This window comes from Solanum tuberosum, unplaced genomic scaffold (assembly GCF_000226075.1).
Source record: "Solanum tuberosum cultivar DM 1-3 516 R44 unplaced genomic scaffold, SolTub_3.0 scf00482, whole genome shotgun sequence".
Classification (NCBI taxonomy): domain Eukaryota; kingdom Viridiplantae; phylum Streptophyta; class Magnoliopsida; order Solanales; family Solanaceae; genus Solanum; species Solanum tuberosum.
Window position 1 is genome coordinate 162046 of NW_006239402.1, and position 16024 is coordinate 178069.

Sequence of the window (16024 nt, forward strand, 5' to 3'; positions counted from 1 at the left end):
TAAAATGCTGCTTGTTTAGTTGTTAGTTATATCATTTCGGATTTAGTTTGACAAAAACTGCCTTGTCATGATTTTGTGAAGTGATTACGTAGTTTTACAAATCAGATAGGTTTATATCTGATGATGCAAGTAAAAACTACAGTTTCAGCATTTAAACACATCTTATGGAAGAAAACTTTTTGTTTAATGTTGGTTGTCTTGTTATTTAGACATGTCCATGGAGCTCTCTGTTTTTATCCTACTATGCTTTCCAAATTTTTCAAAGTCCTACTGCTTCTCTTCGGATTCCGAAAGCTAAACAGTTAGTTGTAATACTCCTAGGGTGTGTTTGGAATGAAGAAAATGTTTTCTGGGAAATGAAGTTGATCTTTTACTTATTTTCTTGGATTTGGAAGGTGAGTAAATTTTTTCCGTTAACTTAAATGCATTTATATATAATGTAGACCAATATATAGGAGGTGGGGGTTGGGGGGATAGAAGTCTTGGGTAGTGGGGATGGTGGCTACTGGGGTGGGGTAAAGATGAGGTGTGTTGGAGGGTAGGAAGACACAATCAATATGTAATGTCACTATCAATTAGGGTTGTGCTAAAGTGATAAGTCTCTCTCATTCTTAATAAGAGATCTTGGGTTAGGGAGCGCTTCACCCTAATGTGGGACATCTTGACACAAATTTAAATTTAGTTGGGCTCCAATTTGAATATCGAGTGAGAAACCAAAAACAAATAATATAAGTAATGTCACTTGTAGAATTTGTTTGAAATCATTTCTCTCATTTTTAATACACTTATTTTTTAAAAGAAAATATTTTTCAAAAAATTTGAGACCCCCAAATTCTTTCCTTTTCCTCTTGATAGAGTTGCCCAAGATAGCAATCACAAGCTATTTCAATCCCAAAAGAAGCCAGCGGTGATCGTATTTCACCTGTGTGATTAATCAAATTCTTTTTCGATCAATACTATATCATTGAATTTCACAATTTTCACTATTATATTTGCTTTATATATTTGATTTTTGTGATGCTCACTTGAGTTTATCAAAAACAACCTCTACTTTCTCAACACAACACATGAACTATCTACATATTATCTTCCCTATACCCCTCGTAGAATTACACCGCTATATTATAGTAAATTAGGTAAACAAATGTATCCCCTTTTTCAAATATAATCGTCAACATTTAGCTCTAAATTTAAAAATGCACAATCTAATACAATTCTATATTTGTGTGTATCGTTTTATACTTTCTTTTATCCTATAAATTAAGAATTTTTATAAAAATAAATAAATTAAAGAACCAAACTGAACCACAGTAGAGAAAAATCGACACCTTTGAAAATGTAAACTCTAATTCGATTTAAATATCCAATCTTGACATTGAAATGCTGAAACTCTTTAATCTTGATAGAAATATGACTTTAGTCAATAATTCATGCATGAGGAGCATAAAAGAACAATAAAAGACTGGAGCATGGGCTAGATAAGTTCTTGATTTCGATTTGGTTTGATTAGTTTTTAATTTTAAAAAACCGTTAAATTTTGATTTGATTTTTAAACCGATAAAATTTCATTTCATTTTGATTTTAAGAAAAAGAAAATAAAATTAAAACAATCAACACTGCAAAAACATATTTAAAAATCACAATTGCGCAACATATGATATAATTTTATTTTTAAATTCCAAGAATTTATTGTAAAATAATGATTACCCATCCCTCTTCAACGTCGTTTTGTCATTTAATAAGAAAAGACAATCATCCCCTGTACTTTCTTGAGTTTCTTGCAAATACTCTTTGATTTCTAAAACCGAATTTCCTTATTTCGTCCACTTTAACAGTCATTGATGAAGTTTCTTGCATATGATATGTGCAGTTATTTTTACAAAACCCCAAACAGTCGGAAAATGAGTAGGCGTGATAATGATCTTGAAATTTCTGGTAAACGTAATGAGTATTCTGCCAATGCTGAATGTGAATCTTTGAAGAAACCCATGGAGGAAAATTCAAGAATGGCCCAAGAAGGTAACATTCCAATTGTGCCTACGATTCATGATCGTCAAGAAATATGCGGACAATTCAAAAGGTGGGGTACCTGCCCTTATGGTGAAAAGTGTTGTCACCTTCATTCTAGAGACGAAGGTGAACCCAGGGAGAGCTCTGCAACAATAATTGTGAATGATTCGCAGGGCATTGGGCAACCCAAGATGCCTGTCGATTGTACAAAGCTGAAGACCAAGTTTTGCTACCAGTGGGAAAGGAAGAATACATGTTTTTATGGTGCAAACTGTAAATTTGCTCATGGGGAAGCAGGTATTTCCACAACCATTATTACTTCAGTTATATTGTTCAATTCTTGATTAATTTGTTGAGTTGATTTTCATTTTGAATTACTTTATAGTTTTTGTCTTCTTTCATAAGCTCATTGTGAAAATATTTTATATGCGCAAACCTGTGATACTTCTTTATCATGTCTATTAGATAATAATAATAATGTGTTGGATTTTTTTGTTTGAACCATTTGGCACTGTACAAAATGAGATGTTTAAAGCATATTATGTGAGTCTTTGATATTTTGGAGACTAATCATGATTTTCGTCTTGAGGAAATGTAGAATGGAGTTGTCTTTTCATTGAGCCAGGGAGACCATCCAAATCGTAGTCAATGTGCATTAGTTGATTGAGTGTCATGTGGCCTGTTGCACATCTTGAACTCGTATGAAGATTATTGTTCAAAACTCTGTTGATAACAAGAAGCTTAACAAACATGGTTAATGTGCAATTTCCTGTTTTCTAACATGGATAAATATACTTTTCAATTGGATTTCAACTATAAAGATGGAAATACATAACAAATCTATGAATCATACATGTCATGGACAGTCCTGTCTTATATGGTTTGGCGCTGCTATCTATTGATCTGAAAAGATCACCACATTAAGTTGTCTATAATTTTGGCCTCAGCTGCTGATACTTGATTTCTTATTAACGGTAAGATTCAATACCATTTCTGATTTGTTATACTTCTCAATAATGACAGAAATGAGGAGTCTTGATTCCTCCAATCCACCGGAATCGTGGAGCAGTGTTGATATTTCTTCTCTAACCAGGAATGTACCCGCCACGAATGTAGAATCCAATGAAATACGAACCATTGCTCAAGCTAAGTGTAGATCCAAGTTGAATGACATAAAAAGGAACAGCCGGATCTATGCTGACTGGATTGAATCGCTGCAGCCTTCACCGGAATCACCAGACACTAAGGAGAACTGAAGCGCCTGAACTTTATCGCATTGGCTTTTTGATCAATTTTTGAAGTGGTTAATTGGGTGATTTTTTACATATGCAGGGAGATATTATGGTAGCTCTGTAGTTTAAAATGCTGCCTTGTCATTGTGAAGTGACTACACATACTACATAGTTTTACTAATTAGAATAGCTTCATATCTGATGATGCAAGTAAAAACTACAGTCTATACAACACTAGTTTCACCATTTATACACATCTTATAGAAGAAGACTTTTTGTTATTTTGCCATGTCTATGGAGCTCTCTGTTTTTATCCTTCTATGTTTTCCAATCCTATTGGTCTTTTTTTGGATTTTGAAAGCTATACACTTGGTGGTAAGACTATGGGTGTGTCCGGTGGTATGATGGAAAATTGTTTTCTTGAAAAATATATTTTTTATTTAATGTTTCATACATTTGTATATAATCTAGACAAATATTATGAAAGACGAAAGTAGAAGTTAGAAGTGTGAGGTGGGGGATGGAGCTACTGGGTGGGGGTAAAGTTGAGGTGCATTGGGTCCTAAGACACATTTAATATGAAATACCACTGAAACTTGCTTTTTCCATTTTCAGCAAAAAACAAAATTCCAATTTATAAGATACTTGTTTTTATTCAGAAAAAAAAAAATCAAAAAATTGACCAATAGAATATTGAAAAATTTAAAAGAAAAATGTTTTCCTCCCTACTACGGAACGTACCTCTAATTTCTTTCTTTTTCCTCTGTAAAGAGCTGTCCAAGATTGCAATTACAAAGCTATTTCAATTGGCATTCAAAGGAGTTAATACTTACTTAATAGACCCTCAGATAGATTGGGGAATGTATCCTTTCAAATTTCACAATTTCACCAGCATGACTATTTTATTTATTTGGATTACAAGTGTTTATTGTGGTAAATTTAGTAGTTAAATTCGTTGGTTATATAAATTTTAATTTTATCGATGAGAATTCGATATTTTATATCATTAAATTTTACAATTTCACCCCAAGGATTATTTATTAGGAGTATTGTACTTGCTTTATATATTTAACTTTTATGACGCTTTACTTGAACCAAATGTCTATCGCAAATAATTTTTTTTATCTTTTTTCAAGGCAAAAATAATGTTACGTACCACCACTCTCCCCCACTTGTAGAATTGTGCCTCAATATATTATTGTTGTAAATTATGTAAACAAACTTATCCCATTTCAAATATAATCGACCACATTTAGGAGGACACAAAAAACTTCCACCAACTTGTTTTCAATTCAATATCAAATTACTGCTCTCTTTTTAAAAAAAAATCAAAAAACTTGGGAATTTTTATAATTTCACCTCTGCAAACTCCCCCCACCCCCTGCTTTGGTGGGAAGATCCTAACAAAACAACTCAACAAGCATTGCTCTTGAACCACGTGAACCAAAAAAGTTAAAACCAAATCAGAAACTTTAAACTTGTAGAACATCATTTACCAGAATACCCTTGTTAGAAACTTCAAAAATCCACATTCAAAATTCACTCATTCTGCATTTACACAGGGCTAAATATGTAAAATCAGCAAGTGTCATCATCATTATAGAGCGCCAAAACGTAAAAGAAAACATAACCATAGTCTGAAACACTCACGAAAATTCAAACTGATTTTCTCAACAATTTGGCCAGAACGATTCAGTGTAGTTTTTGCCATGGCTTCTTCCACCATTATTGAAGCCTGTAACAGTAGAAAGAGAAACCGAAAGCCATTTATCTTCGAAACATTCGCAATTGGAGACTCCATTGACGGTTTTTCAGGACCCTTTAGAGACAACATTCGAATGTTTCTTCAAGAATTTGCTACCATTGAAGATTACACGCTCTGTGGTTTTCCAATTTGGTCTACTTGGTTGATTTCCAACTCTACCGGTTCCGTTTTCCCACTCTACACCATTGAAGAAACCACTCAACTTTCTCTTCATCCTTTCTGCGATCACTGTAAATTATCTGGTAAAATAAAATGAACACTCAATTTTTTCTTTTCTTCTGCAAATTAGTTATGAATTTTCGTGGGTAATTTTGTTTGTTTATTGTTATGGAGTGTTATTTTTGTGTTGTTGAAGGATGGGGTCATCATTATGTGTCGAAACGAAGGTATCATTTGCTAATACCGGCCAATGAGAACTGGGAAAAGCCATTGGGAAGCGATTCTCTTGAAATTGGTACTCATGTTTTGCATGGTTTGATTCATTGCAATGGTTATGGTCATTTGCTGTCCATTAATGGCGTTAATGAGGATTCAAATTTGCTCTCTGGAAGTGATTTCATGGATCTCTGGGATCGTCTTTGTACAATTTTCAAAACCAGGTACTGAAGATCATAGTGATTAAGTTTTTGTGTGAAAAATTGTCGTCCTAACTCAGTAAAAGTTATTCTAAAGTGTCGTGATCTGAGTAAGTAGTATTATTGTTTGATTAGGTAGATAAACGAAGTAGTATTGTTGTATGGAATTTTTAAGCTGCAATTGAAGAATTATTTATCTTATTATTGTTATTTGGCCAGGAAAATTTCATTGAATGATGTGTCGAAGAAGGGAAGTGTGCATTTGAGGTTGCTTCATGGTGTTGCATATGGACAATCTTGGTTTGGGAAATGGGGTTACAGATTTTGCCGTGGAAGCTATGGAGCGACAGAGAAGAAATATGAAATTGCTGTTCAATTTCTAAGCTCATTGGGGCTTGACAAAATTTTGAATGATTTCAGGAAAGATTTTACGGAAAGACGGAAAATCAAGCAGATTATTGGTACCTACAGGGAATTGAGTGAAGTTCCATTGATCACAATTAGCGAGTTATTGCAATTCATGCTTGCTTTCAAGTTTAAAGCTCCGTTTCATAGCAAGATGAAACTTGCAAATGGTGATGATTATTGGTGTGATCCTGATATAGAAGAGAAAAACAGGCCAATTAGTATGGAGACATTTGTGAATATGATGGCTAACAGTGATTGTAGATGGCCTGCTAGACGGCTAGAATTTGTGGTAATAGTGATTGTGAATTTTCTGAAAGAAAATCAAGCAAATGTAGGCAGAAATTGTAGGATGACCAGGCAGGACTTGAGAAATGAGGCAAGAAAATTCATTGGTGACACTGGTTTGATTGATTTTGTGCTGAAATCCATCAGATGCTTTGCATTGGGAAGCCAAATTGTTCGTCGATCCATCAACCCAACTACTAAGTTATTGGAATTCACTATTCATGAATTTGCTAAGGAAGAAGAATCAATAAGGTTTCCATTTTTGGACATGGATTCTGATTGCAGGTGGACTGAGAGAACGGTGAAACAAGCTGCTGAGTTCATTGTGAAAATCTTGAGAGCACATAATGGGGATGGTGCCATGTCTAGGCAGGATCTACGTGACAAGGCTAGGACAACCATCCGTGACACCGGCCTGATTGATTATGTACTGAAATCCATTAACAAATCCATAATGGGAAACAAGATCATTTTTCGATCGAAGAACCCCTCTACTAAAAGGATTGAATTTGCCTTTGAAGATGTTGTTGATGCAAACAGAGTTGAGAACATTGAGTTACACATGAATATAGATCAAGATCTTGTGTACTTGTATGAAACAGTGCTTTTAAGTTACCCAGGGTCAGACTCAGTGAGTTTGGCTACTGGGGTTGTCTTGGACAGCAAGAGATTTGTTAAAGAGTGGAAGCTTGAGGATCAAGAACATCAAATAATGGCATTAACATGTAAAGTCTTGCCGAGTTTCGACGAGTTAGAGAGTGAATTGACTCGTCCATTGTCACCTGGTGTGGTTGTGTTTGTTCCTCCTTGGATTACAATAGGTGAGCTTAAAGGAGTGACGCAGTTTGCACTAAGAGACACTTATTGCATAATGCAAAACTTTGTAGTAACACAAATTGGTGGTTTGAGGGGAATAGAGGATGAGAGGCTGCTATCATGCGCAGTGGGCAGAGATGCACACGTTTGGGTGAGAGGTTGTGGGCTGGACTTGGATACTGAACTGAGGTATGAAGGTGGGCCCATAAAGTTAAAGGTCAGTTGTATTTGTGGGGCCAGGGATGATGATGGGGAGAGAATGGTAAATTGTGATGCTTGCCAAGTGTGGTTCCACACAATGTGCACTGGCATTGATGATCATGAGGAGGAGGTGATACCAGAAATTTTCTTGTGTGAGAGCTGCAGAAATTTTTAATTTGATAAGATATTAAGTAGTACAATCTGAATTTATCAAATCTAGTTGTAGTATAGATTTATCAAGAATATAAATTGCTCTGCATATTCATGATTTATGCTGACTGGAATGAATGTATAGCTTCACTAATCATAAAAGGCTTGTATTTGATGAGATGCAAGTTATAAGTACTCTCTTACAACAGTTCAATGTGGGTGCCTTAGTTATTCAGCAGTGTCCATGGTGTTAACTACTTTAATTTATCCTTAGCATAATTTTCATAGTTCCATACATCATAGAAGTTAGTTCTGATAGACAAATGATCGAAAAACTTGCAAATGAAATCACAATTACAATGATCGAGGAAAGTTATACATTTAGATGAAGAATTCACAGAGATACCATAGTGTAATCTTCTTCTACGAACAATAGAACAAAGAATCAAACTCTGGAGAAAGAAGTCAAGAATGAACTTAAGAAATGGCGATGACGTTTGAGAGTTCAACTGATGTTTTCCATTTATAGAAAAGGCTTCATTGTCAACATTAAAGCCACGGAGGGGGTGAGCACGGTGGCCGAGGCATCCTTGGTGGGTACGGATGTGGTGGCCAAGGAAAGGGAGGTTTTGGTGGGAACAGATATGGTGGCAGAGGCGGCTTTGGTGGGAACGGATATGGTGGCCGAGGTGGGAACGGCCAGGGGGGGATTGGTTGAGCATAGCCACACATTCCATTAAAACAAAGGCTTGGAGGCTGGCATCTATGCACACAGCTTCCACAATGAAAAGGGCTCATGTTAGTATTGATGCAAATTCCTCGGCAGCATTGCCATGTGAAGGGACATTTTATTCCACAAAATCCACAGTTATTCACATCAGATGTGACATCAATACAGCGATTCCTGCAACAACGCTTCTTTATTCTTGGAGGAAAGTCCACTTCATCGCAAATCCAGGGCCTATTCCCGCACCCAATGGCTCGTGGATTCTTCACCACTCTTTTAAGCCATAATGAAGAAGATTTGGACGAGCCATTAGTGATATTTTCCTGAAACCCTCCAACTATTTCTACTTGTAAAAGTAGCAAAAATGAGATCAACCGAACAATTAGCTGCATTATGTAAAATCAAGTAACTGAGAAATGCATTTGTAGCAACGAACTTACAAAGTTGGATTAGTGAAGCAGAGAGATGGTTAGCTTCTTCGTTTGGATATTGGTTATTTTGATGGAGTGAATAAAGTATTAAATAGTTGAAGGGGATATGGTTATTTTCATGCAAGAATGTAAAAAGTTACCGACTTTATCATGTTTTTCTTACAAGGGTTCAATACTTCAGGTGATTCTTGTTTAGACAGAGGTCGGCACAGGATGGTGTAAGTTATAATTTACGTGATTTAAGTGGAGAGACGAGGAGTGCTGCTGGGTTTGCACTTTCTACTGAAATAGAGGCTTTTTTTTCACACTTTCTACTGGTATTCATAGCCATTTTGGAATCCGAAAGTAATCTTAAAAGAACATGATTCATTATAAAAGAAGCCAGTTCACAATTTCACTTGCATGATTAATCAATTCTTTTTCATTCAATATTCCATAAAGATACACCTCCCTTTGGTCTATTACATATTTGAGGGGCGATAGAGCCCATATTCTTTCACGATAAAAATCAATGACTTCTAAAGAATTACAAACAAAATATAATATGTATATTTATATTTGTGGGTGCGGAGGCACAATTTTGAATTTATGGGTTCTGGATTTAGAAAAGGCAGCTTATTGGGTTCTGACTCTACTGAATAAATTATTAATTCAAACTAAAGGAACTTTTAAACAGAAATACGCGGTTTGGGATTGGGTTCTACTGAACTCGTAAACAGACCTGTAGCTCCGCCTGTTTGTGGGTGTATTTATGCATTCCCTTCAACTGATTGAAGAAATTTCACAGTTGACCTGGCCAACGCATCCATTGGGTCGACACATTTCTTCAGAAGAGGATCGTCTGGAGGTAACAGATCACGCATGTCATCTGAGGCAATTATGATAGTGTTAACTGCCCTTACCACAAGAACTTGTAGCGCGATTCTGAACAAATTTTGTGCCCCTTCAATGTCCTTCCTGTTCAAGGCTTCTAGCGAAGGGATTACTGTGTGTTCCATAGTTGCCTTATCTGGCAGCACAACTTCAAAACCCTACACTCAGTAAAAGCCGAATAAAAAATGACCATCAGTGATAACTCCAACTGTTGATGAATAAACCACCTAACTATAGTATTACTGTGCCATTGAACATATCCAAAACTTGATGTTTCACATGCCTGCTAGTTGGTAGTAGTACTTAGAGGCATACACACACACAGACTTTCACACAAAGAATATATATATATAGCTTCCTTTGAGACAAGAAAATTGACAAGCATCTCTAATTAGGGAAATGATAAGAACTTTTTTTAAGAAATGGAAATGATAAGAAGATTGAAGCACTGTCGTCCAAATACCTACAGCATCTATCACTGTGACGCTTAGAACAGGGGGCTATCTTGTTTCTCTCTGGATATGCCTTTGATAGCATTCCGTGAATAGTCACAATACTCAAAATTGATTGACCTACATGTCTACATAAGACAGATCTTTACCATTGAAGGTTTCCACGACTTTAATGCTCAACTCCCTATTTATTGCTACTTTTAATTGAATTGCCTGACAATGCATATCAAATCCGGCTGAAGAAAAACATGTCTTCCCTTCACCATCATATCGAAGCTTTGCTGGGCAAAGATGAAATATCCCTGCTCTGTTTGTTCTTAAGTTGCTTCTGAAGAAGAAATTTCAAGTTACTTTGGTACGTCTAAACTGCAAACTGGCTAGGTCCTTCTATGCAACAGCTCGGAGAGGTTCAAAAGTATAAAGGCAAAGGTGTTGTGGCATAAAGAAAGAATATGAGAAAAATGGGCAGTTTTTTTGCTGCAATTACTTCAAGGGGGAAAAGAGGGAGCCGGCTGATCATTGAAAACTAACTTTACACAATTCTCCTTTCTGAGTGGCACTAAACATACTTGGAATCATGCAGGGCCGGCAATCTACAAGATTTGCAACCTATGAGAATACAAACTGTGGGACTAGAAAATTATCAGTATATGCATCGTATAAAGTTGCAAAATCAATGCTCAATATAGCACTGAATGAAATAAATTAAAGGACTGCTGAGCAGTTAGTTTCCAACAAACTATCGCATGAAGAGGAGCCTAAGACCCATGTCAGAAGGGTAACTGACTAGTTTCATTATAAACTGTTTTTTCTTCTCAGAGGGAATGATCACATGAAGATCATCTTACAAGTGGGATTACTATATCATTGAACAGCCAGATATATAAGTGCTATTTAGATGTTTCCTATCTCATGGCACTCAAAGCACAAGACTGGACATACAGCTTATCCTATTAGCATACCATCCTCCCATGATCAATAGTATCCAATATAAGTTCTTGAACCATTATGAATTCACAAGTTACGAGGTTGTTAGAACAGGATAAATAAAGGAAAGATGGTTGTTTCTTGAACTAGTCATATACTGAAACTGATACACATAAATAGATGGTTGAAACAATCACATAAAGGTATGGCATAAAAAGTTACAAGAACAACTGTGGATACCTCATTTTGAAGTTTCTCCTGATAAAATCCAGCAGACAAAGTTGCATCCGAAGCCAGAACTCCAATGCGCAGAGTACTCCCAGCTTCTAGTGGTCGCAAATTCGCTTCTTTGAGCTCCTTGGCCACACACTCTGCCATATGAAGGACAGGAACTGAAGACCCTAGTGCAACCTCATCATGCCAAGAATGTGATATGTAACAAGGCATGACAATGCATCTAGCTCCAGATTTCTCAAGAAAGATCCTTTTGTGCCTAAGATTTTCAACAACTGGAGCATGATCTTTTAGTAAGTTTTTATTTTTACCAGTGAGGTAAGAACTAGAACCTCTTTCATGGAATGAAAGCTCTTTGTTAAGAACAGGATCGGAACAAAGAACAAAGGGAATGTCATTTCCACTATCTTTGGAACTCCATGTGACAAGTTTGCTCACAAAATTAAGAGTGGTTCCAATGGATAACCCCCCAATGATCCCTATTGCATTTTTATGGGTGAGCAAAACAGAGGAATCTGGGCGCTTTGAAGCCGCATCTAAAGGAGAATTCTCCATTGAGTTGGCTAGATTTCTGCTTTCTTCAGTTTGTGAGATGATGGATGAAGGAGGTGTCGCAAAAGCTGAACTTTTTCTTGTTCTGTTATGGCTATGGTGGCTGTTCATACGAGCTAAGGTACATGTTGAATAGTTCAATGAACTGAAAGACATCATCATTCTTCTCTACAAAGTTCAGGCCAACTTTTCTAAACCTGAGAGAAAGAATCTCTTATTGGGTAAAAAAGATGTCAAAATTACAAAAGTGCAGCGGGGGTAGTCCTCTTAGATCTGATTCAATAAAAAACAGTACCCATTTTTACCTGAAACAGAATTCTTGAACTTCTCTTGCTTTATCCTAGAGAAGGAAAACAGAGGAATAGCAAGAAATTTGCAGCAAATGTGAAAACCCTCCAACAGCAGCTAGCCATTAGAAGCATAAAAACACCTCTGCAAGTGCAAATTTTCTTATGATTCTGAGAATATTCTCAGCTTCCATGATGCAGCCGCCTCTCTAGTTGGGGGTCACTGAACTCTCAGTACAAGATTCTTTGTACTAGAAAAGAATCTGAAGCTAAAGGTAGTAACTTTTCCAAGTCACCAACAAGCTTTACCCAAAAAGAATTTGAGAAAAGCAAAACCTTGTATGAAGCGAAAACTCAAATATTTTTCTTTGTAATTGAGAAGAATCCCTAGTAGGAAGGAGATCTTATTGTTAATTGCAGTGGGACAGCTCCATTATTCTCCAATCAGTTACTCCACCGATTTCTACTGCTCATTATAGAAGGAATCTCTTTTATGTTTTATCTTTCTCCATCACATTTTCCTATTTGCTAAACAAATAATTAACCCATTGAACCAAAAAACAAAAAGACAGAAATCCTTGTTACCTAGTGTAGGGTGGTGCTTTGTCTTGCCGCTGCTGGGTCCCACCATATGATTCATCAAGGTGAGGGCTAGGCCCACATTAGATTCTCTATTGGAAAATGAAAAAATCATCTGCTTTTTGGGTCTTTGGTTACTAACATATCATCTGCTTTACTTTATACCATGAATTCGATCAAGTTACATCTTGTTAAAAGATAAAAGGAGTAATGATCACTCAACTACAATCCTTATTGATATCAATCTTTCTTCTGTATATAAATTGCAGATGTTGATAATTTTTAAAGAAAACTAACTTCTAATTGCACAAACACGACGGGACCTACTATATTTACTTAATTTTCTCTATAAGTAATGACTAATGACACCACAACAAAGAAAAGACTTCTACAGGAAACATAGTATTTTGTCACCATGATTGAGGTATGAAAATAAATGCCCCAATGGCTGTTTGCCACTGTGACTCAGTGCTTGGTACTTGTCAGCATTAAAATTACTGCAATATAGTAATCACTTTATGAAGAAATATTGATAAGAAAGTATTGCAACCTAAATGTATGACAAAAAAAAAAATAAGAAAGTGGCAATCAATTAGCTAGCATATCTAACTCTAGTTATCTTTTGCTTTTGTTCATTTCTAATAGAGGCCTGTTGTTTGGAGAAACGTATCATCTTTGTGACATCTGCTCTGATAGAAAAGAAGGCAGAAAGCAAAACAATTAGCATAGTTGGGTATATGACTACACTTGCGGAATTCCTAAAAAGTACTTGATTGTCAAGACCCCATGTGATGAGAAGAATCCCAATAAGACTAAATCTCCCTGATTTCATTAGACCCAATAGTGCTCCTGCCACCGACAAGTAACTTCCTACTATAACCTGTGTCACCCAAAACCAAAAAAATTACTATAAAATTAAACACAAGTACTGAAAAAGAAGAACCCCCAAATTCAAGCAGAATTATAAATTGATAATTAACCTCTAAGTTCTGGAGATCATGAGTTATATAAGATTCCTTCATGTTGGTGAATTTGTAGGCTTCTAGAAGCTTCCCATAGCTTGGGATGGCGTTGTTCTTATAAATGGCTTTTGCTACTGCTCCTGGGTAAATCAGGGCTTTTACCATACCTCCTGGAACAACTCCATTTGCGTACAATAGAGACAGTGACACTTCAATTGGTGTGGTACATGTACCAATTCTACAAGGGAATCTGCAATCAAACCCATAAACTCTGAATTTTCAAAAATGCAAAAGGCACAATGATAGTCTACTAGCTTGATTCGTGCCATTAACAACATTAATTAAACCAATAACCAATCAATGTGAATACACTGCATTGCATTGCGAGTATTAATAAGTATTCCCAATCAAGGTCAATTTTGTAAGGGCGTTCAATATTCCATTAACAAAAACCTAACATTTGTTGGAATGGAGAATTGATTGAGAAGTAAATTAGAACCTGAAAAGTGGGAGTTGGAAAAGTATTAGAAGAAAGTATAGCCTGGACGAGACGAAATAGAGGTCCCGTGCCCATTTCTTTGATGTAGACGCCATGCCAATTGTCAAAAGCTACGAAGTGTTGCTGAAAAGGGCCATAAACCTTTTTTCAAATAAGGAAAGAAAATACAGACCTCTTTTTTGTTGGGCCACGGAGACCCTGAACGGTACCCATCACTTTCCGGGGTTTTTTTTTATTTGGCAAAAATGACACAAATGTATACAAATTTTATTTTGTCATTGTAGCCTTGGAAAAAAAGCATAGAAATCGACATCCAAAAGGAAGTTTACTTTTCAAAAAGGAAAAAAATCTTAATTACGGTTGATATTGAATATCATATCAAAACTAAAAATTTTGATATCACACATGATATTTGGTATGCGTTTTTTAAATTTTGATTTCATATATTATAGTACTATATAGTTATATGTAAAAGGGAAAAAACTTAAATATGTCATCGAACTTTGAAAAATGTTCATCTATGCCATTCGCAAAAGTTTGGCTCATATTATGCTATTTTTGTTTGAGAAAATGCTCATCCATGTCATTATTTGTTAACTGAAATGACATAAATTAGTCAAACTTTTAACGAATGGCATAGATAAGCATTTTCTCAAAGTTCGATGGCATATTTGAACATTTTTCCATTTAAAAGATGATATAATTAATGACGTGGCCGAATCATAATTTACCACGTATAAAAAATGATTTTGCAAAATCAAAAATATTTTTAGTTAACAAATAATGGCATGGATGAACCTTTTCTCAAACGGGAATGGCATAGATGAACAAACTTTTAATGGATGACATAGATGAGTCTTATCTCAAAATTCAATGGCATATTTGAACTTTTTCTCTATATAAAATTTATATATATATTAGTACAAAATTAATTATTTAGACGCTTGATCTTTGACTACTCTATCTTGATTGAAATGTTCTTTTTGGTGATTGATTAACAAAGGAAATTGTTTGTACTTTATTTTGAATATGTGTACAAGGTGTTAGTATAATATAGTTAAATCGTTTCTTGAAAATTTGATCATATAAGTATTTGTAATTTACAAATCAATCAAATTATGATTACAAAATTAATGTACCATAAATGCCGATCCGAACCATACCGATTTGATCCGATAATAAGATAATATTTGGAAATCAAAATAACCAAACTAATTTTTTTTATATCATACCCCTAAACGTAATTTTATACCTCCTGTTGGCCCTCTTTTCACAATATCATAGTAAAGGGGTTTACATAGAAAATCCTATAAATAGTACATTTTATACCAAACACAGTAAAAATAGAAATTTATTTAGAGTCCAGTTGTAGTACCATTTCAAGTTTAATTTGGATTTATGGTTTATTAAACCAATAATAATATGATTTAACTGGAAAAGAGGAATTTAAGGTTCTAATGACAACCAAATTCTCAAAAGAACTAGGCGCGCACGGAATTTTTTTTCTAGCAAATTACGTAAATTACAAGGGACTAAGACGTTTTCTTAATTTCTTACAAAAGGATAAGTCTTAAAACTTAAAGATTATCTCTAAAAAAATCATAGTTTGAAATATTCAATACTTAATTAATATTTTATATTATAGGTTGATTTTTAAGATGATAACTCAATTAATCTAATATCATCTCAAAAATCACATTTTTGTTGGATTTCAATTTTTCTTCAATCAATTTTATAAAATAATAATTATTAATTGAGTAACCATAATAAATAAGTGTTCTAAACTTCTCCGTATTATCAACTTGTAAGTTGATAATTTATAATAATGTCCCTGGAAATCCGAAAGGGATTGAGGTCATTATCATTACAATTTAATAAGTCAAAGACGGGAAACTCACTCATGTATGATCGTGTCAAACATATGAGGTAGATAATCATAATCAATCAATAAGTTTGGTCATATAGGTGAGGCATAATATATTAATATATATTTAATTTAACAGTAACTAATGCCAAGTTGATGACTGCCCGTACTGCTGCAAGGGCTGAGGGCAGGGTG

The 16024-nt window shown here is 35.1% G+C and overlaps 4 protein-coding genes across 5 annotated transcripts; 1 reads left to right on the forward strand and 3 right to left on the reverse strand.

Annotated features, from left to right (window-relative positions):
- Positions 1–1901: 1901 nt before the first annotated feature.
- LOC102592766 (zinc finger CCCH domain-containing protein 39-like) lies at positions 1902–3266 on the forward strand. The gene is made up of 2 exons (XM_006364132.2): positions 1902–2307; positions 3034–3266. Exons 1-2 carry the CDS (start codon positions 1902–1904, stop codon positions 3264–3266), a joined length of 639 nt encoding a protein of 212 aa, XP_006364194.2.
- Positions 3267–7804: 4538 nt separating this feature from the next.
- LOC102606173 (stigma-specific STIG1-like protein 4) lies at positions 7805–8897 on the reverse strand. Its single transcript, XM_006364171.2, has one exon. The coding sequence runs from the start codon at positions 8559–8561 to the stop codon at positions 7992–7994; it is 570 nt and encodes a 189-aa protein (XP_006364233.1). The 5' UTR covers positions 8562–8897; the 3' UTR covers positions 7805–7991.
- A 109-nt stretch (positions 8898–9006) lies between these two features.
- Positions 9007–14068, reverse strand: LOC102593104 (probable amino-acid racemase). 2 transcript variants are annotated; one of them, XM_006364134.2, is made up of 5 exons: positions 13966–14068; positions 13485–13716; positions 11944–13384; positions 11093–11835; positions 9007–9631 (listed from the first exon to the last, which is right to left on the reverse strand). In XM_006364134.2, exons 4-5 carry the CDS (start codon positions 11798–11800, stop codon positions 9350–9352), a joined length of 990 nt encoding a protein of 329 aa, XP_006364196.1. In that variant the 5' UTR covers positions 11801–11835; positions 11944–13384; positions 13485–13716; positions 13966–14068; the 3' UTR covers positions 9007–9349. The 2 variants fall into 2 exon arrangements, with proteins under 2 accessions (XP_006364196.1, XP_006364195.1); XM_006364133.2 differs by lacking the exon at positions 13966–14068 and having other exon boundaries at positions 11093–13384; positions 13485–13842.
- Positions 11816–14178, reverse strand: LOC102578185 (uncharacterized). The gene is made up of 5 exons (XM_015303819.1): positions 14138–14178; positions 13485–13716; positions 13274–13384; positions 11944–12043; positions 11816–11835 (listed from the first exon to the last, which is right to left on the reverse strand). Exons 1-5 carry the CDS (start codon positions 14176–14178, stop codon positions 11816–11818), a joined length of 504 nt encoding a protein of 167 aa, XP_015159305.1.
- Between the last annotated feature and the right edge of the window lie 1846 nt (positions 14179–16024).